General features: G+C 41.2%; 1 protein-coding gene across 5 annotated transcripts; it reads left to right on the top strand.

The window, feature by feature from the left end:
* Window positions 1–320: 320 nt before the first annotated feature.
* On the top strand, window positions 321–21,656 carry BCL7A (BAF chromatin remodeling complex subunit BCL7A). Of its 5 annotated transcripts, none has more exons than XM_031592574.2 (7): window positions 321–589; window positions 4,651–4,759; window positions 8,355–8,436; window positions 11,352–11,448; window positions 13,288–13,455; window positions 14,966–15,087; window positions 16,038–19,219. In XM_031592574.2, the coding sequence occupies exons 2-7, from the start codon at window positions 4,725–4,727 to the stop codon at window positions 16,107–16,109; spliced, it is 576 nt and encodes a 191-aa protein (XP_031448434.1). In that variant the 5' UTR covers window positions 321–589; window positions 4,651–4,724; the 3' UTR covers window positions 16,110–19,219. The 5 variants fall into 5 exon arrangements, with proteins under 5 accessions (XP_031448434.1, XP_090008733.1, XP_031448433.2 ...); XM_090152607.1 differs by lacking the exons at window positions 4,651–4,759; window positions 16,038–19,219 and adding exons at window positions 20,357–20,436; window positions 20,810–21,652 and having other exon boundaries at window positions 323–589; XM_090152608.1 differs by lacking the exon at window positions 321–589 and adding an exon at window positions 755–970.
* The last annotated feature ends 5 nt before the right edge of the window (window positions 21,657–21,661 follow it).

Below are 21,661 nucleotides of genomic sequence, written 5' to 3'. Positions count from 1 at the left end.
TGTTCCTGTATAGAGCCCGGGGCTGGGCTCGACGGTCTGTGTGGGTGTTGTACGGCTGCTCGCGTTCTCACAGAAACGGCCGGAACCACTTGAAGCAGCTGAGAAACCCGAAGGCCACCGCGTGTCGCGGAGCTGCGAGCACCCCATCCCATCCCGCGCAGATGTTTGGCTTCGCAGGAAGCCCTCCGCCCGCCGCCAACAAAGCCGCCCGCCGCCGCCATCGGCGGATCTCCTCGCGGCGCCCCTCCCGCCTCGCGCGCGCGCGGGCTGCCGGCGGCGGAGCGGGCTGCGCGTGCGCAGCGTGCGGGCCCCGGCGGGCGGGCGGAGCCGAGCGGCGCCGAGCGGAGCCGAGCGGCGCCGAAGCGAGCCGAGCCGTGGGAGCATTGTGCGTGCGGGCAGGACGGAGGGACGGACGCCGCGAGCCGCGCCGAGCGCCGCATTCCCGCCGCCGAGGCCGCCGCCCTGCCCCTCCCCTCCCTCCCCAAAGCCCCAGCAGCATGTCGGGCCGGTCGGTGCGGGCCGAGACCCGGAGCCGGGCGAAGGATGATATCAAGCGGGTGATGGCGGCCATCGAGAAAGTGCGCAAATGGTGAGCGGGCCGCGCCGCGCCGGGACCCCGCGCCGCTCCCCCTTCCTCTCCCCAGCGCCCCGCGGGGGCCCGAGCCCGGCGGGCGGCCGCGGGGGGCGGGGAGCGGCGGCACCCAGAAGCCATTTCGCCGCTGCCCGTCACACGGAGGCGGCGGCGGCGTGTGAGGGCGAGAGGCGGCTCCATTGTGCGGCCGACCCCCGGCCCGGAGCCCGCGTCGCCCCGCCGCCCCCGGAGCGCCTCGGCCGGGCTGTGCGGAGCGCTGTGTGCGGAGCCGCTCCTCGGGAGCGCCGTTCTTCTCAAAAAGCCTTCCGAATCCCGCTGTGAAACTCCAGCAGCCCGTTCTTAATTCCCACGCATCCCTTAACCCCGCAACTTTCCGAGGTGCGCCTTAAGCCCACAACTTGGTGAGCTTTGCGGAGCTCAGCCGGCGCTTCCCCGCGTGACGCCGTGCGGCCGCGACCCCCGAGTGGAGCGGAGAGGGAATAAGTGCCGCCTGGTTTGTCTTGTTGTGTGCTTACAGGCTGGAACGGGGCACTTTCCTTAGGCCTGCAGTGTGTTTGGGCATTTTCTCCTTTTGTCTTTCTTTTTTTTTTTTTTTCCCTGCTGGTATCGTGGCAGTCAGCACAAGGTGCTGGAACGATGTGGTCACGCAGTTGTTGCGGTGTTTCCAGGTGGGGTAAGGAGCTGTGCCACCGTGAACCTCTTCCTCCACTGAGTTGGAGTCTTTGTGTCTTTTGTGCAGAGCTGTGAATGCGTTTAAATGTTTGAAACCCATGGAGAGCCTTGTCTCTCTGTGACAGAATAAGGAGTGTTTCTGTTGCCGCTTAGGTTTTGTTAAAAATAACAAAAATAGGCATGCTTGTTTTTTTTTGGAGGCGTGGATTTGTCGCTTCTTGAGCACACAAATGGGCCAGTTGGCCAGAGCTGCACAAAGGACAGAACGTGTGCCTGATAATGCCGGGCACAGGATGGGGATTTCAGAGAATCCACCCGCTGTGTGTGGAGCTGAGCAGCCCAGCAGTGCGGTTCGTGTTCAGGAACTCTCTTCTGCTCTGCTGCTGTTTCTAAGTGCTGTTTGCTTACTGACGGGTCAGCTTCAAAGGGTTGGAACTGTGCACAGCGATGAGACGGTGCTTCTGATCACGCAGCCACGTCGTTGGCTGTGTGGGACTACTATTTTGGATGTAGGTATTTCATTCATGAGCGCAGCATACCTCCTTTGAGTCCTGCTTTGCGTTTCTTGAAGAGGGGCAGAGGCAGGAGTTGATCATTCAGCAGATTGTCCGGTTCTTTTTCCCTCGGTGAGGGCACTCTGCCATCAAGTCAGTTGCTACAGCTTCAGCTGTGAAACAAGTCTTATGGCATCACTAGATTTTGTACACTTTAACCCTCACCAGAGCCACCTCCTGCTTTAAGCACGAGTGTCTAAGCTTTGGGATTGCTTGGGCTGTGTTGGGTCTTCACCCAATTCAGGAATTGTCTTGGCCCACAGATAAAAAGTGTAATGTAGTTAATGTATATACATAACAAAACTTATTTTTATTAAAACTTGAAGAGGGCAGCAAAACCATGAAATTAGCAGGTTGGACATGTGTGCAGTTTCAAGGGTTACTGTACAGAATCATGCATTTCTTCTCATGATGGTCAGAAGTATTCGTGTGGCTTTTTGTGTGTGCATCTCACAAGTATTTCCTTGAACCATTTTTCCTATTTTTTAAGGCAGTCATGGTTTGATAGTGAATCTCATGATTCCCTCCCACCTGCAGTCAAGAACAGTGGGGAAATTAGCCAGAGAAATTCAGTGTTCTGTGGTTTAAATGTTTTCAAAAGACTTGTGCTGTGAAACTGAACTTTATGCACCAGGAATTCTTGCATCTTGAGAGGAGCCACATAGGCAATTTCAAGTGTGAGTTTTCATTTGCTTAATGGGAGCAATTTGTTGCCATCCACAGCTCTTCTGTGGAGATGCAGCCGCTGAAGATTAAAATCTCTTGCACACAACAGAGTTTTCTGGGACACGAGCACTTGGAGTGCTGTGTTTCAGAACCAAACAGGAGCAGAGTCAGATCGTGCATACTGGGAATGTTGAATGGCTCCAGTGCGTGCTGCCCTGCTTTATTGATGTGGGAAGGCAGCCTTGCTTTGCAGTGCTGCTGTGTGTTCCTGTTGCCACATCTCTGTATGGGCACGTGGGAAATTGCTTTCCATCAGTGCAGACTCCATTCCTTGGAAAATATATATTGTATTCTTAGACAGGGTGCCCTTCAATGCCTGTCTTCACGTGTTGGTAGAGAGCCTGGTGCTTCTGGTGTTACTGCAGCTTGGCTGAGAGTAGTAAACAGTGAAGTTGTTAGGATTTTATCTTGAGATTAATGCAGCCTTATCTCCTTTGTTTAAACCACTCCCGTGAATGAGCTTCTATTTTAGAAAACATCTAGCACGTGTCTTACAGAATACATGGCTGTGTTGCATTTATGTGGCAGCAGTGTTAAATCTTCATAACTGAGGGAGTTTTTGAACTTTCTTTTTAACCGTACTTATTTTCTTTCTGTCTAGCTGGAAGAAAAACTAAGAATAAATGTAATGATGTGAGATGTAAAAGGTACAGGGTTATTTTTGTTTTGAAGGTTGACGAGTACGTGTAGATTCTAAATAGCTCTCAACAAGAGAGGGGCAAAAAGTACTGTGCCCTCAGCCAGCATAGGAAAGCAGTGGAAACACTCTCACAGATGCTGGATTTATTAAATGAAATAAAGCACAGTTTTTTGCAGAAAGAAATGTGATGGGTTGCAGGCAAGTACTGGAGTGCTGAACTTTGGGACAGATGCACAAACATTCATGCCACGGTTTGGCTCTTGGGAATAGGTATTCTGGTCAAGAGAACGCAGCAGGATGAGGAAAACTCATTGTATTGACTTGTCATCGACTTGCAGGATCTTTGCATAAGTAATTTGGCTGTTCTCTACCTCATTTGTCAAAGCTTTACATAATGTCATAAAGAAGAGATGAGCTTGGACCACTGCTGCAAGTAGTATCAGAAAGTGCTGTGCGTCTGTTACAGAAAGGAACTGGTTGTAGGAAAGGCATGACTTTAAAACCAAGCACATTGTGTAAGAGGTGATGAGCAAAGTAACCATAGACCATGAGATGATGTGACCTGGTAATGTAGGTTGGGATCTCTTGCTGTAGCTAGCTGTAGTAGAACTTGTAGACAGTGTGGCTGTCCATTTGTTGTCTCCATTCAGCCTTGCTAAAATATTTTTATATGGTATGTAATGCTCTGCGAAGGAGTTCCTGCAGATTTTCTTGCCCTTGCTTCCTTTTTAAAATAGATTTTCACTTCAAAAAGTAGTTAGCATACACAACTTCTTAATGTGATGTCTTTGGAGAGGAGTGCTGCTGCCAGGTTGCCCTGTTAACCAGGCTGCAGTGGCCCTGTGGCTGCCTGCAAAGGCTGCAGTTTGCCTGGTGGCAGCTGAAGTAAAAATACCCGTTGTGTGAGGGAACTGAAGTACTCTAGCAGTCCAAACACAGTTACCATGGATGAATTACAGTATGGATATTCTGGCTCATGGTTATTTCTTTTTGAGCCAGAATATGTTTGCTGACTTCAGTGCAAGTTGGATGTATGTAAAAGGTAGAATTTTGTCATATGTAAACTGTGTTTCTCGTTACTGTAAGAGAGGCTGTGTGCTACAACATGGAACTCAACAGAACTCTGTTAAAAAGGTGCTGGCATGTACAAATTAGAGACTGCTGCTGCAGCATGCTTGGCTGAAGTTAGAGAGAAGGGGCCTTTGACCGTTAGTGTTTGACCATTATTGTTTGTCCACTCACACTACTTTATAGCTCATTGTATTTGCAGCATGGTCAAGAAACACCGTGTGTGTTTGGAGCTACTTCATGTTAGTCACTGGACAAACATCTGCATAGAAATAGGCGTGCTATGAAAGCAAGCCTCCATTTCAAAAACATTTTATTTGTGCATCTGACAGCACTTTGTGTGTATAATAATGGCATTTTCTTTCCCATCCCCCTTTCTCCTTTGCTTGATCCCACAGGGAGGTCATAATTCTGTGATTTTCACCAAACTCTGTTGCAATGCAAGTGAGTGTGATGTGATAAATTCAGCATTATGACGTCACTTCATGATCATCAACAGAAGATGGGGTATGTGGGAGCAAATCCTTGTGTAAATACAAATCACTGTGATAAATGATAGTCACGGTAAAAAGCCAAACAAGCATGAAAGCCTTTTCTTGAATGATGATATATTGGCAGCAAAGGCTTTCTGTTTCTGTGCCATCAAATGTTTCTAGCACTCGTCGCTGCTGCAAAAGCTGCCTTGACACTTTATGTATGAGTGTAATATACACTGCCGTGTCTGCTCACCAGTTTATTACTTTTATACATGGCATTTATACTCAATTTTGGAGCTTTAGTGTTAATAAACAAAATAAAAATACATTTAAGTGTCTTGGGCTATTTGAAATGGGAAAATGAGTATATAATTATATAACTTCTAGGATATTAAGATGCCTTGGGCATAACCGCTAAAAAAGTGTTGATATTAATGCTTACCCTACCTATCCTTGGCTGTCCTTAAAATGCTGTGCAGATATGGTTCAGAATTTAAAAATGCTTTAACACGATTGCAGATACACATATGGGTTTTGTTTCCATTGCATAATGTAGTTTCTGCATTGACTGTAACCAAAATGTTTAAGATGCTTTTCAGCGTGGAAGATTACAGCAAAGAAAATTATAGTATGTATTTTAAGTTATACCATTTCCTTTGTTTTTGTGTCTGGGTCATTCATGGACAAACAGAAGTCTTGAAATAATAAAAAAAAAAAAAGTCATTTTTTTAATATGTATCTATATGTATATATAGTGAAACTATGGAGTTTGTTAGTTAGATGTGGACAAGTGAAATTGAGAACTGCCACACTTTTAGCCTGGTTAGCTGTCAGGCTGATGGTGGGCTTTCACCTTTTCCAGTCCACTGCTCAACATGTGGATCAATCTCTGTAACAGAGTACAGTGCCATAGAAATTCTAACCCAGTGATTGCCTACCAAAGATGAAATAGCATCAGTGGGTGCAGTTCTGGGCAGTATCTCAGGATAAATGGATTCAGCAGCCAGATGAGTTTTGTAGACAGGAAGCCATGTGCAGAAGCTCCTTGGGATTTCCCAACAGAAAGGGGACAGGAGCTCACAAGTGCCACGATTCCACTCCAGTGACTGGTCTCTGAAAATATTTAGTGGTTTGGGCAGCACTTAGCAAACTTCAGTTTTTGTAGGCAGTGTAAATAAATTGTCAGCTCTAATGAAAGAAAAAGCAGCGTCCCTGTTCAGCAGTGGTGACTTTACACAAAAGATAAAACATGAGGGTTCAGAGTAGGACTGGTTGGGGGGAGGAAAGTTGGTGATTTTTGTGTTGATTCTTAATGGAAATACTGTAAATACTACAGCTAATAACCCGAGCTTTGTGTTTGCAATACACACCTCAAATTCTGGAGTTTGTGCTTAAATGTCTGAAAGTCATTGCATTTCTTTGTTAACAGACTTGTGTTTGTGCTGCCATCTTTTTTCCTATTAATACTCTTCTGGTCTTAAACTGACAATGCTGCAAATGCTTACAGTGTAAAATATTTGAATAACAGCAGTTTGATGTCTGGTTTTCTTTTTAATCGTGTTTGCAGGATTGGGATGTTGGTGTACTTCCATCACAGGATATCCCTATTCCCAGTGTTGTCTGAATTACTATGTATTGAAATCAGAAAAAAAAATCCCTATAGCTGAAGGTTATCAGAACTTACAGTGGTGTTTAGAAGCTCAGAAGAATGACAACGTCAGGGCTAACTTAAATACTAGAAGGAAAAGTTACTAATATAGGTTTCCTCCTGTGTTCTACAGTCTGTCCAGTGAAGATGCTGTGTGAGGCTGCTTTGAGATGCTAACAGGTATCTTGAACTTTTGGTTTTCCAGTGCAGCATCTCTAAGTAATATTTTGCTATAGGAAAAGGCTGAAATCTTGATTAAAAAACAAACAAACAAAAACAAAAAAAACAAAAAAACTATTCACCTCTCCTACACCCAAACTAAAAGCCCAACTGGTTTTATTTCCATGATATTTATCTCCTTCAAAGGTTTTCCAAACTAGAAATGAGCTTAGTTTTTGACTTATATTCTTAAAAAATGTATACATCACGATCATGTCTTCACAATTAAGTATGCTCTCATTACTGACATGCTCTCATCTCCACTGTCATTTTTATCACCCCAAGCACTAGAGCTCCAAATTAGTCTAACATTGTTTCCTGACATACTTCAGCCATCTAGTGTACATAAATGGATGTATCTAAACACACAGAGCAAAAGCTGCTCTAGGAAGAACCTTGGGAAAGAAACAGATCTGAAATAGTTCTGCGCTTTAATTAAAATGTACTTGTGGGCAGATCCAAAATGTATCAAATTGTCATTTATAGCTTCTCTTTTTTTAAACAGGGAAGTGTCTCCTCTAAAGGGAAAACAAATAGGGTTGGCTTTCATAGCTAAAACAAGTAGTAAGGAGGATGTTTGTGGCATTTGTACAATGTGGCTGCTTTAGATGCTGGAAGCCCTTTCTAAAAATGGAGGTATCACATATGTATTTGGAGTCACATCCAGCTTCTCCCATCCTGCAAAGTACATTATTATTTTAATCTATACCTTCCAAAATTCCAAAACTAATGTAAATGTGTTTTTAAAAAGGAAATAACAAAAATGCTTGAGATCTCATGCCAAATTAATTTCAAATGTTCCTGAATATTTAAGGGAATTAGTTCTTGTTGCTAGCTTTTAATTGATCCGTTTGCAGAGCTCTGTTGCAAACCCAAGAACCAGCAGTGGTGATCTGTGACCTGAAAACTGATCACAGCAATGTGATGAAATTTCTCTGGCATTCTGAACCTTCCTTTAATGTTCTCATGCAAAGACCTCAAGGATTTCCTCCTGTAACTAAGTGCTCAGCATCCATTCCATCTCTGCACTCTGTCTGTGTGACCCCCTAATGCAGTGACACCCTCTGGCCACATTTCCTTTGCAATTTGTCAGTGTTATGACTTCATGGCTGGCTGGCAGGGGTCTGCAGGGTGCTGTAGGTTATGCATTTCCCCCCTGATAGCACTCTCAGCTTTTCCTATCCAAGCTAGCCAGGCTTTCCTGAGTCTGAATTCTGCATCGCAGCATGTAGTGATACCAGTAGGGCTGTTGGTTCTAAGGCCAGGGCTTCAGAGTTGTCTGACAGGAGTGTTGAGTAATTATTAAATTGCTAGAAGCAAATTTCTACCCAGAAAGAAGCTTCAAATGATCAAAATACATTCAGTTTTTTAATACCATTAAGCAGCTTCATGACAATCAAAACACACTGGTCTGTCTAAAACCTCTTCTGCTCTCTAGAAACTTAAGTGAAAATTCTAAGTGTTAAATCTGCATTTTCATTAGCTGTTCTTCTTAGCTGTATTGTTAATGCTGATGTTATTACTGCTACTGCAGTTACTCACCAGTCAAGTAACAGCCCTCAGAAATCTGGAGGTTAGCAGTGCTCTAACAAACGTTTGAAATGCAAAGAACAATTTGCAAAATGCAGTTCTAAAGACGATGTAATAGAGATCATCCTACTTACTAGCCTATTTAAATCCTTGACAACTTACAATAGTAGATCGCTTCGTTTTGAATACAAATTTTAACTTTAACTTCTCCTGCATTGTAATTTTATAGGGAGAAGAAGTGGGTGACAGTTGGTGACACGTCCCTACGGATTTACAAATGGGTACCAGTAACAGAGCCCAAGGTCGATGATGTAAGTATCCTGCAGATGACTTGCATTTTTCAAGGTGTAGAGACTCACATTTAGGGAAAGCTGAACAAAAGATGCTGTCTGTTCTTTAAGCTTCTAAGCTGAGTCTGGTGTTGGTCTCTGGAGCCTTTGGATGGAACGGCTCTAGAGACAATTTGATCTCTGAAAAAAGTGGTATTGATGGTTTATTAAGTGGCAAGTCTTCAGAGTCAACTTGTATCAATTCTCAGATAACTGTTACACAGTTTACTTGAACCTGATTTTGAAACATTCTTCAACATAGTGATTGATGGGGGGTGAGGATAGAAACAAGCTATCAGTTACATTGTCCCTCTTTCTCCTTGATACTTCAAAGGAGAGGAGGAGGCACTTTGTAGTGTATTGTCTATGCATTATTTTTGTTTTGCTAAAAAAAAAATAGATGCAAAACACTGAAGTAAAAGTACAAAACCTGAGTGGAGCCTATATTGTATATTAAGATAGCCAGCCCAAGCAGACAGTCCATGGGTTTCTAATGTAATGTCTGTTTTTGATAAATATTTGGTGTATGCATCATGTTTATATTCTGGTATGCACTGTTCATTTGCCATAATACAATGGCATAAAAATAACAAATGTAAAAATCAAAGTTGATTGGACATAAAAATCGTTTTTCAGTATCAGTTTTACTTGTAACTTATCTCTACAACAGTACCTCAATTATAAAATTAATCCATGGTACCATAGTAAATTAAATGTACAGCAGGATATCTGTATATCCTACGAATGTTTGGCTTTCAGATGAGGCAATCTTACAGTCCAATCTCAAAGTCCAAATTCAAGACCTGGGGTTGATTAGTGTTGTTTTACTTGAGGTTATTTCTTTTGGTGCCTTTGGTTGTACCGCAGGCTTATGTGACAGTTGGAGTTGTGGTAAGCCTTCTGTCATCTTTCAAAGCTTGAGCAGCATCTCTGTGAAATAACCATTTTTGAATTGGGAAGCTGTTCTGGTTTCTTTACAAATATTTGTTCTATCTTTCTAGTTATTGAATGTTTGGTCTTGATTTTATTATTATGTTCCAGTGTGGGAGAGGAAGCTGTGTGCAGGGAGAGAGAAGGTTACTTAGGCTCGTTGCTTCTGAAAATGATGGGTACTATGAAAGCTTGAAATAGAATTTTTGTTGAGTTTATGGATGAATTTTCAAAGTGACTGGTACCTAAAGTCAGAATGAGCTTATATAGTGATGTCTGTATGCAGAGTTTAATTGATGTTTTTTGAGCCATAATCTTCAGCTCCCCCCTTGCCAATCGCATGTTGTTCCAAAGTCACTTTGTCATTTCTTTGAACTGGAATTAAGCTCTGTCCTTCAACTAGTTTTTGAAGGCTGTGGTGGAACCTCACTGTTTTGATGGCTGAACTTTTTTTAAATGGAAAAACAACCCCTCAAACCCACCTTTCAGCTCAAATTGCTCAGTAATTTCTCAGTACTTCTCTTGTGCCAGATGTGTCCTCTTACCTTCAGAAAAGCTGAGAGAGATCTTCCCCTCTGAACTTCCATTTTGCAAGGATAAAGAAGTCTGTGTGGTTTCACCTCTACTTTATGTATTAGAGAATATAATCTGGGTCCTTTCATTTGCTCTCTCTGAAGTAATAAAGCAATTAAGAAAACCTAATAGTCTATGTGATGTGAAGGGAAAAATCTTTCCAGATCTCACTTGCCGAATTTCTTCTTCGATCTTAGACTATGTTTGATCTTATTTCCTTCCCTTGTTGGAGAACATTGTCTTAACCAAATACATAGGTTGGTGAGAGGTCTTCCTAGAGTTAGGCTTTTAATTGTCTTCTCAGCAGGCACGCAGAATCCTCCAAAAGCAATGCAGCTGGCTCTTTCTCCTGTGAGACTGATTACGTCACCTCTTAATTGAAAATGCTGCATCCCTTAGCAGACGCAGATTTTCCACGTGATGGATGCCAATGTCTCTTCCTTTGTTTTACTGCTTTCAGTCCATACTGTTGTTTGGTCACGAGCCTGTTGTGACCTATTGTTCATGTAGAACTATATTGTGTATGCTCTCTGTTTTAGACCAGTCTGATTTTTCTTAATCCATTGTTGAATCTGAACGAAGAAACAGCATTAGATATAGACAAGGAGGAGGTTTCTACAGCATAGGTTGTTGAGAAAGGTAAAAAGCCTTCTCTTCAGTGTCAAAATTCTAAATCTGTTATCATTCCTGTTGTCTGGGTGTGTTCTAAAGCTTCCTAATCTGAAGGGGGGGCATGCACCGAGTTTGGTAGCAGTATGCTAATATGTGTAACCCATAAAGTAAGCAGAGTTAAGCAATCAGAAATCAGATAGCTCGTGAATCTTCAGCCCTGCCCCTCATCAATGTTTTTCATTTTTCCCAGCGTGGCAGAGATTCTTTTGACCTTGCTTTTATAATTGGTTACAGAGTCACCTGCCAGCCTCTCCCTAGTTCTTTGAATGGGTTTTGGCAAGCTGTTTAATCATTGTGCCTCTGATTTTCAGCTGACAGGAGGAGAGGTAGTACTGAGAACTGTTGTACTTTTTTTTCATATTTTTACAAAAACACTGCAGTGGCTTAAAGACAAAAAAAAAAAAAATTAAGTGCTAACTGCTGTTAGAATGTCTCGGTAAAAACCTATGTGCTCTAGTGTTCTGTGTCATGAAGTGCACAATTAAAAAGACAGCCCTGCAATTACTAGGACTGATGCATCACTGATATCATCAGTGCTCATCTCCTTGGTTTGTTTCTCCCTTGAAGTTAGGTGCTTACTAGAAGTAATGAGTGGAAAGGGATTCATATTTAAACTCCTTTGAACTTCACTTGTTGTCATTACTCTGTTCTTGTGGGTTTTTTGGTTTTCGTTTTCTTCATGGTGACTGTGTCATTTGTTTGTGGTAACTTCTGTTTTTCAGAAAAATAAGAATAAGAAAAAAGGTAAAGATGAAAAATGTGGCTCTGAGGTGACCACTCCAGAGAACAGCTCCTCTCCGGGGATGATGGACATGCATGGTGAGTGGGAGAAGGTCAGCACAAATTACCCTATTACACTGCTGTGGAAGTGTAAGCTAACAGTGTCAAATCCTCCGTTGCTCAGTTTGAATCAAAGTAAGAATGGCATCAGATACTTGCTCACTACCTTGGATTTCTGTTCTGTGGATGTACCAACAGTTGTTGAAATGCCTTTTTTTGAGTCTCTTACATGGAGGGAAATACTGTGAGTGGAGCTATATGTGAAAATAAAACTGTCAATATTTACTATCCAAATGTTATGCTCTTACTTTCGCTGAGTTAGTAACTGTCAAGCTTGCTCTCAATACTTGCAGAACCAGAAGACCCCCAAAGCCTTGGTGGCACCTACCATTGTTTGTTAAGGTTTTGTACTTATTTAAGGGAAGAAGAGAGTCAGAGCAGAATTCATGAGAGTCATGAGGGCAAGCTGTGGTTCTCCTGCATCTTCTTTCTGCCTTGACTTGATGAAATTAACTGGTTAAGAAAATGTTTTTTGCTTCCCAGTCAGACAGTTTAAAAATAAAAACAAAAAAACCCCTGCAACTTGTTGACTGCTAGTATGATATTTATTACAAAGGAGCAAGCACAGCTCTATTTTAATTTTTTACTTTCTAGGTGTTTGGATAGCAATTATGGTTGAGAATGCAGCACATTTGAGCTGATAAGAGAGGACTGAGTTTTGGCGGGATGTAATTTTTTCACTTCAGCTTTATTTGCATTTTTATTGCTACTTGATTCGTTTTTGCAGTGTTTGCAGTGAGTATGGTCTTGTGATTAAAGGATTGAGTATGTTATTCACAGACTGGATTAATTTTTCATCCATGTTGCAAACTTCTAATTTAATAATTAAATATTCTTAAGCCTTTTACCCCCATCGATGAAATGAATATAAAACAAGTATTATATCATTTTTAATTGTGTTTTTAACCCATATTGTACAATTTCACTGTAAGCTTAATCTTATCTTCGAGCTGTTCTGACAAGAGATGGTTCAGCACTGGCTGTGTGTTTCTGAAGTCCTTTGGATGTAATGATTGTACATATGCAGAGGGAGATGGATCACCTAACATGCTAGTAATTTAATTAATATTTTGCTGGGTTACTTCTCTTTGGGGATCAGGGCTTCTGTCTCAGTTCCCCCAGTTAGACTGGTTTAAAGATTACAGCAAGTTTCACTGCTACCCATAAAGTATTAGCTGAGATATTTAAACTGCTGTCATTGGTTTTCACAAAAGGAGGACACGAGCAGCACATCTCCTGATCTGTGTTGCAGAAAGTTTTTATCATAGAGCTTCTTGAGTGTAGAGAGTATTCTGAAGAATTATTTCTAAGATGATGTCGCTTTTAGGACTGGCTGCTACATTGTGCTTTGATAGCACTGTGGGCTTTTTGACCTTGGGACACCCTTCTAAAACCACCTGCTCATCAGAGCATTGTAGTGATACAAAGGAAATTTTTAGCATGAATATTTAATTGGCCCTTTGTTAGCTGATCTATAAAACGAGGTGGTTCCAGTTAACCTGTTCTACTCACATTACAAAATTATGGGTTCTTTAAAAGAGATTGAAGTAAACATTCTCTGTTTTATTGTATTTATGTACAGCATTTGGAAAACTCTTGTAATTACAGCATATGCTGCAAGAGCAGAAGTTGTGATGGTATGGAGTAAGCCTGGTGTTAGTGTAAACGCTGCTGTACTTGGTCTCCAACAAGCTAGGCTATATCCTGCATTATCAGGATATTACAGGAAAAACAAATGAAAAAGGAACAATTATGTTGTGCTTTTTATTCAGATCTTGTCAAATTGGACTTTCCTGTTTAAATCTTTTTTGTTAACAGATGACAATAGCAACCAGAGTTCAATAGCTGATGCTTCTCCAATAAAACAAGAAAACAGTAGCAATTCAAGTCCAGCACCAGAACAGAATTTGGCAACACAAGCAGATGGCACTGAAGTAAAGTCTGATGAAACTCAGTCAGAAGCAAAGGAGCAACCTGGTTCAGAAGGTAAGCTGAAAGACTGCCCTTAAAGCCAGCAAAAACTCTTATCCTTTAGTGTGGTATCCTTTATTTGCTTGTCCATTTTAAGGACCGAGTTATAACAGCTTGAAATAAATGGTTCTGAATTCTCAGCATCTAAATAAAAATGAACCATGAACTCTTGCTTACCAGTCATCCTTCCATACAACAGGAAGGGCCAGATTGACACTCAAGTCCTTTTTAGAGAGGAAACAAACAAATCTGTTTGTTCTTGAAAAAAGAACTAATTTAAAATAATGTTTAAAAAGTGACTGTTACCATTTAATCACACAAACCCTAGAGTTACTTTTGTACTCTTACTCTTTTGTAAGAGATGTTCATTACCTAATGTGAAAGTAAAATGGAGGCAAGATACTTTAAATTGTATCTAATTTTTAACTGTGTAAACTAAAATGTAAGCTTTCCATTTTTTCTTAACATTCCTAGTTATTCAAAAGTTAGTTCTGAATTCTGTCCTATTTTCTAAAATACAACTACAGTTGTACACAGATGAAAACTGCATGTGGATTAAGAGATTGATGTGAACCTCACTCTTTAAATTGTATTCGGGTAATTGAAACATGTTCTGTATTTATAATCTGTGGAAGATAAGTGTTTTTATCCCCATTGTAAGAGATAAAAAATGTCCTTAACACCATTCTAATTATTTGGTTGCAGAATTCTTCCCATAGCAAAGCAATTAAATTATGCCTTCCTGATTAAGTTCTTAGCTCGACAGATCCACAAACCAATTTAAATATAGAGCTTTTATCTGGGTAACACTGGAATGATTATGTTGAAGTTGTCATCGTTAATGGGGGATAAATTATGACAACTGAATCATCACCAAACAGGAATAAAACAGAATCCTTCAAAGAACATCTCAATGAGAACGTTTGTGATGTAGTAAAATGTGAAGATTTACTCCTAGGTCTGATACTGTCTGAACTCGTTTGTGTGAAGATGCTATGTAGCATACATGCTTCCCTGACTAAATTTGGATTCAAAGAAAATCATATCAAGTTTTCTGGATTTGTTCCTGAGTGCGTTACTGTAAAACAAAAGGGAGAAGCAATGATAAAAAAACCACAGCACCTCCTGCTAGTGTTGCTACACAGTTAGGGATCCACTAATGATCCCAATTGAGCCTTTTTCTGTAGCTGCCTCTTAACTTCCGGTTCAAACTAATTTTCCTTGCGTTCATTCAGCCCTTTGCAAAGTTTATGTTGGAACTTGTTTGCTAATAGCATCGACTTAGTTCTATGGTACAGGGTGTGTGAGAGTTTAGCTCCCTCTAGGGACTGGCTCCGGCAATCGTATACTGCCGGTAGCATGAAGGCAAAGGCCTTGTAAAGTGGCAGTAGTGAGTGGTTTTGATTATGGAGTTTGAAATTAATTAATTATCTTTGTGTTGCTATATATGTTAATGGCTACGTGGGAGTGGAATTTTCATCTCCTGCTGAATGCTTTTGTTTATAATAATTTCTTGAAATTTTAGATACCTCTGATGAACAGAATTCACAGTCTTCAATGGAAAATTCCATGAATAGTTCAGAGAAAGCAGAAATTCAGTCCTCTGGAGAAAACGATATACTTACAGAGGCATCAAAAAACTCTCAGGTAACTTTAAGCACAAAAGCCCAATTACTTAGGATTTGAAAAAGAGCATTTTTACCAAATAGCAAATGAAAAGAGGCCAGTTGTATATTTAGGCTCATTTCCTAATGCAATGGCAATAAAGCAGCTGTAGAGTATTAGAGGTATGTATACCTGGTGGTGTGGTTAATTTGCTTGCCTTCTTGCATTGCAGATAATTTGATGAGCAATACTACAACTGGTCTGGTTTACTTCTTGTGTTCCTGTACCAGGCTGTGTTAGTTTTAAAGGGAAATACTAAAATTTAGCCTTAACAAATAGTCTGGGCCTAACCAACCGTAAAGACCCCTTTGAGGACAATTTAGATGTAAAATACTTTCTATCTAAGAAAACTCACACAGCAGCTAGGAAAGTGAATTTTTTTTAGATTCTGTAGACAAGGTGTTCTCATGTTGACTTGCTTAGAGTACTGAAAAAAATCCAGATGGGTGGAAGAAGGAAATTATTGTAATCATTCTGTTCACGCTGGGTCCCTCACACAGAGCACTGTGCCTTCCTTAGTCTTTCCAAACGTTTCATGTTCTGTCCTGTAGAGGTTGCTTTGTCTATAGCAGGAGTAAAGTCATGTGCACATGGTGTGTGTTATGCTCAGGTGTGGAGGTGAGGGAAGTCTGGGTATAACCATGCATCAAGGCTGTTGCCTGGAACAATCCCTGAGACATGTAGCCTGGAACTAAAAATTTGCCCTTTTGAGTAGAGAATACAAATGTGAAGAAGCTGAAGTAAGATGTAAGTAGAGGAGTGATTTTTGGAAGCAAATCGACTTGGTCACATCGTTCTCTTATCCAGGGATGCTTTGTGTTTCGCAAGTGACACGCCAGGGAATTTCTTCTTGCTTCTTGTTTGATGTTTATGGCACGTGAAATTCAATGCAATGATAACATGATTGTTTTTCTTTCCCCCCTGCCATTAAGGACTCTGAAGGAGTGCCACCTTCTAAAAAGATGAAAGTAGAGGCTTCCCAACAAAACGTTGAAGAGATTTAGACTATAGATTTTTCTGGTCAGTTTTTATGTAAGGTACATCAGTGGGCTTAATTCTAGAACAACCTTACTTAAGCATCTTCTCTTGGATGAGGACAGAACTCCTAACTTTTCAAGTTACCAAGCAAAAATCCAAGAAAGCCTAACAAAGGTTTAACTTCTCAGACACTGAAAACTTTTTCCTGTGAAACAAACATTGAGAACTTTTAAGTTACTGTCTCTGAAATGGTTGGAGTAAACAACTCAGGAGGGGTCTACGCACTGTTTCTAAAGTCAAAATTACGATTATGTTGCTGCTGTATTTTTTTTTTTCATTTCTCTATTTAACATTGTAAGATATTTAAGGATGGTACAGGTCAGGTATTAGCTTTCATGTGAAGTTCATTGTTCTGGCGCGATGTCTGCTTTTGTTTTGTGCCTTGTGTTCTGAAAACAGTGCTAACTTTTGACTTTTAAAAGTTGTTTTGCAACTGTCTCCTTTGCAAAGTGACCTATGTTTGTATAATACCATGTAGAAAGGCTTTTTGTTTTTTTGCTTTTTTTTTTTTTTTTTTTTTTGGAGGGGGGATTGTTTTATTTTATTCTTAATTTTTAAATCCCTGGTGCTTAAATTTTAACAAATACCAATCAGGAAGCCATTTTCACTCTTGGAGTCCAAGGAGAGAAAAGAGCTTGATATATTATTTTAGCAGCTATAGTGGAGATCTTTTATTGAATGCATGGCATTCGCAACTGTAAATTTGGTCTTCTAAATACTTAACTTCATCAGAAGTTAACATGATCTGTTTACCATTTATAGTCCAGATCTGAATATATAGTGTAACACAACAGTTAAAATACTTAGGTATTAGGTCCAGATCTCTGTACTGGGTACAACTTGCTTTACAGAAGAGTTCCACTATGTATATAAATAGGATCAAAAGGATTGATGCACAATGAATTTATTTTCAATTGGACTTTTTTGATATGAGATTTTCACTGAACTGGATTTCACTGTACTGTTTCTGTATAAGATGTTTACTTCTGTGTTCCAGGTTAATACTGTATTTGGGATTTTTTTTTCCTTTCAGCAAGTCTTGTAAATAAGCCTTGTTGTTTCTGTCGTCTCTGCATCACTGATAGAAATGTTCCTTCTTTTACAATTATGTCAAAGTGTGCTTATGCTGAACTTAATTGAAAAGCACTAAGCATGTGCAACTCCCTTCAAAGCAGTGGCGTTTAGAAGTGCAAAACCATCTGCAAAGGTCTCATCTTTGGGGCCTGATCTTCCAGGGTGAGTGCCCAGTTAGAACTGCTCAGTGTCAGTGGGAACCACTTCTCACTTAATGCTCTTCACACACACATGTGCACGTGCACACGTGTATTGCTGGATCAGGCCCTTAGTCTGTCTTCACTTTGTATGTGAGAGGTGGAGCTTGTAATTTAAACTATGATCTCACAGCTATGAAAATGGTTGCATATAGTTTGTAAGCTAAGAACTGTAAATACTTTTTTAAAGGAAAAAAAAAATCGCTTCCAGTTGATACATTTTCATAATTAGCTCTTCATCAAGCTTATTTATTTCTGAATTCTCCAATAGTGAAAATGGCTTGCACTTAGACTACTGGATTGCGTCTGCAATTACCACTTTATTAGGAAAAACAATGGGAAACTTGGGGGAGGGAGTGGAGGGAGGGCAGGTGGGGGAGCCAGTGCTGGCGTTCCATAGGATGTTTGTAGGATTCAATTCCAAACAACGTATGACACTCAATTTCACCACTTTTCCTTTGTGTTGAAATAAACTTTTTGGATTTTAACTGAATAAAATTTGATTGCAAAACCATTTGTGAAAGAAGTGTGCTCCCTAATAAGTTTTTGGGATTTCTGGTCTGATCACGAAGCCCATTAACGTTCTGAAAATAAGGAAATGAGGAGCCAAAAATTATGTTTGCACAACATTATGCAATGAAATGGTAGAATTCTCTCTTGAATTGTGTGTATGCCTAAACTGTGGATAACTGGTCAATGATGATTGATTTGTATGTATATTACATTCAGATTTGTGATATTTTGTGAGAAGTTCTATTGATATATGAAATGGTCAAATTTAGAAAGATTCAAACTTTAAAATATTTTTGCTTTACTGTTTCTTTTATTTTTAATGCTAAAGCAAAACAAATCTGATGCCACCTTTGACAAGCAGTCATTTTTACTAATCCCTATCTCCAGGTGCATCACAGCAAGTTTTTAATTCTAATTTTGTAGAAGTTTCCAAGGGAATTAAATAGATTTTTCGTTTAGAAACTAATTCCTGTACTTTAGGAAGAAATAAAATATATAAATAGCACTAAAAATACCTCAAATTTTTCATTAGATAGAAGCATTTATTGGCATTATTGACATCAATAGGTTTAATTATAAGCTTCCTTTTCTCTCCTGTGGCTTCTGCTCGGAACTGTTCATTGTTCTGTGGCTTACAAGACAAGGCATCATAATTATACTCTTAGAGCCTTTATTTCTAAAATAGTAATGTTTCATTTACAGCTTATATGGGATACATTCAGAACTTTTATTTTTAACCAGAGATTCTAGTGACAACAGACAGCTGAACAAGCAGATAGATTTGGGTTCCTTAGATCAGTTATTGTCATTCTCTAAGAGAAGAGACTTTGGCATTACCTGGTATGAAGAAATCCAAAATAGTGTATAAGACTGTTATTAGTCTTAGTGAAGTGCCTGATAACATTTATGGGCCAACGGATGTGATTAAACACATTTTAATGCCAGAAAGTACAGATGGGACCAAACCAGAACATCGAATTCAAACCAGCCTGAGGTTTGAAACCACATCTAAATCCAATTGGTTTTGGTTTTGTTTGTTGTTTTTTTTTGTCTTGGACCTATCTCTACCAGAAACTTGTTTTCACTGTAAAAGGTTTTATTGAAAGCATTGAGACGTGGAGCAGAAGGAGAGATGTAATTTTCTTCAAGATGACTGAAAGTTCTCATACAGCTAACGTTTTAGAAATAGTGCAGATTTCAAGAAGTGCTTCCTTGCTACAGTGCTGAATGTTGGAGCTTCAGTTACAAAACATAAAAAGGAAAAAAAAAATTAAAAAAAAAAAAAAAAGAAACTAGAAGCAAGTAAGTAAATTAGCTGAGTTTGTGGAACATGTGGGAAGGCCTTCCAAATAAGTGATTTACTCAGCCAAACATTTTATAGCAGAACTATTCCTTGGAATTTTTATGCTTGGGAAAGTAGTTGTTAAACATTCCAAAAAAAAAAAAAGTGCTGGCACTTACAAAACAACAAAAAAAATTGACAAGGCAGTATAAAATATGGTTTTGGGTGGCTATCTTCATACATAAACATTGTCATGTTTTGGAATGTTCTTTATATCTAAGGGCCTGTTAGAAGGTGTAAAGAATTTTGTTTTCTTCAATACCTAATCGTTTTCCATCTTATGATTTGTGTGTGTGTGTGTGTGTTGTACAGCAGTATAATTTTTCACTTATTTATTCCATCGGTAGTTATGGTTTGTACAATGTACAATGGTTTCATTTCAAAAATAAAATAAAAATCACAACACGAATGCTTTGTGACTAATTTTTATCGAGAAACTTAATCTCAGCTTGTTTTTAAAATTAAAAATAAATTCCCATTTTTGTAGTCTTTTGAAATATGCATTCTATGGTGTTGTCTTATTTGGTAGTGTGTAAAACGATTCATTTGGTTTGACCAAAGGTTGCCGCGGTGTGTTAGCAGGGCACTGACTGGGCGTGGGTAATGTAGCAGCAACAAATATGGGCAATGAAATTACAGCAGCCTGCAGAAAAACTTGGTAATGTAAGGTTTAATGTGCCTGCTGTTGGCTTAGTACTCGGCTAACGTCTTGTGGAAACTTAAATTGGAGCAGAGGGCACAGTGTGAAAACGCGCTTCAGCTGGGAAGCATGCAAGAGTGATGCTGGCAAGGATAAAAATTCCTAGGAGTTTTGGAAGGATTCTTTACATTCAGGGTGGATGGGAAGTGTCCTGTTTATTCTCAGCATTTCTATGTGCTGTGTCCCAAAGTAGCCTGCAGCTGCCCAGACAGCTGTGGGGGGGGGGTGATCTGCTGCTCCTGGCTGGTCCATTTTGGTGCCTCCCTTGCATTTACTGGGTGCTTGTGGGATCCTTTCATTGAACCACCACAATCTGCCATCCTGTCTGAAAAACAACTACCTAATTTTAGTGTTGCTTTTTTTTTTTTTCTTCATTTTATGGAGTAGGGCATCAAAACTGCAGAGAGAGGAAAAGAGGATTGCAGCCTCGCTCAAGACAGGTCTCGGGAATGAAAACCTCTGAACAGGTAAGGCTTGTGCTGGTAAAGGGGTGAGCAACAGCACAGCCTGGAAAGCGGGGTGCAGAGCTGCAGGTTGGCTGTGGTTTGCCTGAAGCAGGATGGGCAGCAGAGTGGGAGCGATGGCTGGACTCCCAGCCCTGCAGCCACCCCATGGTCTTGGGGCTGTGAGTATGTCTCCCTGATCTCTCTGCCTCATCAGAATGGGAAGGCTTATCTCTCAGGCTGTGAGATTTAGGAAGATAATCTCTTACCACTGAGAGCTGTGGTGTGTATGCTGCAGGTGTATTTTTAAGCACCAAGAATGTGTCTCTTGTGTGTGTTATAGTTGAATTATAAGTAAATGTCTCTAATCCTGTGCTGAAAGCCTGCTTTTTGGAAGGAACATCAGCAGAAGATGGTGGCCTACATCATTTTGTCTTGCATCACAGACTGCTAAAACAACAGCCAGAAATGGCATTGCTGAGATGCTGCTGGGACCGTGGTGTTCCCTGTGCCTCCCTGTTCCCCACTGGGGAGGAGAGGAGAGACAGCAGCCTTGGGCCTGGAGGTGCTCCAAGAGCTCATCTTAATGAAGTAAAGCAGAATGTCCATCTCCAGAGCTGCATTACGATTGCAGCCTTTTCTTAAGAACTGCCATTTGTGATGTTGACAGAGAGCTCAACGTCAGTCTTGATTTTAAAGACTTCTCACGGCTGGAGCCCTCCCATGGCAACGACACCTTCCTTTTCCTTCGTGTGGGGGAACTGTTGCACTTAGCTGAGCTTAGGGCCGTTATTCCGAGGAAGAACGTTAGCAAAGACCTGCAGTTAATTCCCGGTTCTGGTCAGCACGACCGCAGCCCCACAGCCAGAGGTGGTTCTGCACTGCTGCCCACGTGCCTCCTCGTGACCTCGTCCCGTGGGAATTAAACCGGGGGGAGCGGGGCGGAGCAGCAGCGTGGCACCGGGGCTGTGGCGTCCTCGCCTTCCTCGGCCACGATATTTTGTGCCCGCGGTGGTGCGAGGGGAAAGGAGAGGGCCGCCGTGGGTGCGTGAGGGGACGCGAGGTGGCCCCGCCCTCGCGTTGTGAACGGCAGCAGGGCTGCCGGGGGCTGCGCTCAGGGGCGGCGGGACGACCTTCTCCTGAGGGAAGCCCCGACCGGGGGCGCTTGGCGGGAAGCGCCCCGCAGCTGCGGGACGGCGCCGTCGGGCGGGGCCGCTGAGGGCCGCGGCGCCGAGGCGGGAACGAAGAG

Source organism: Phasianus colchicus, chromosome 18 (assembly GCF_987193195.1).
Source record: "Phasianus colchicus chromosome 18, bPhaCol1.hap1.1, whole genome shotgun sequence".
Classification (NCBI taxonomy): Eukaryota; Metazoa; Chordata; class Aves; order Galliformes; family Phasianidae; genus Phasianus; species Phasianus colchicus.
This window is presented reverse-complemented; position numbering and strand designations above follow the sequence as displayed.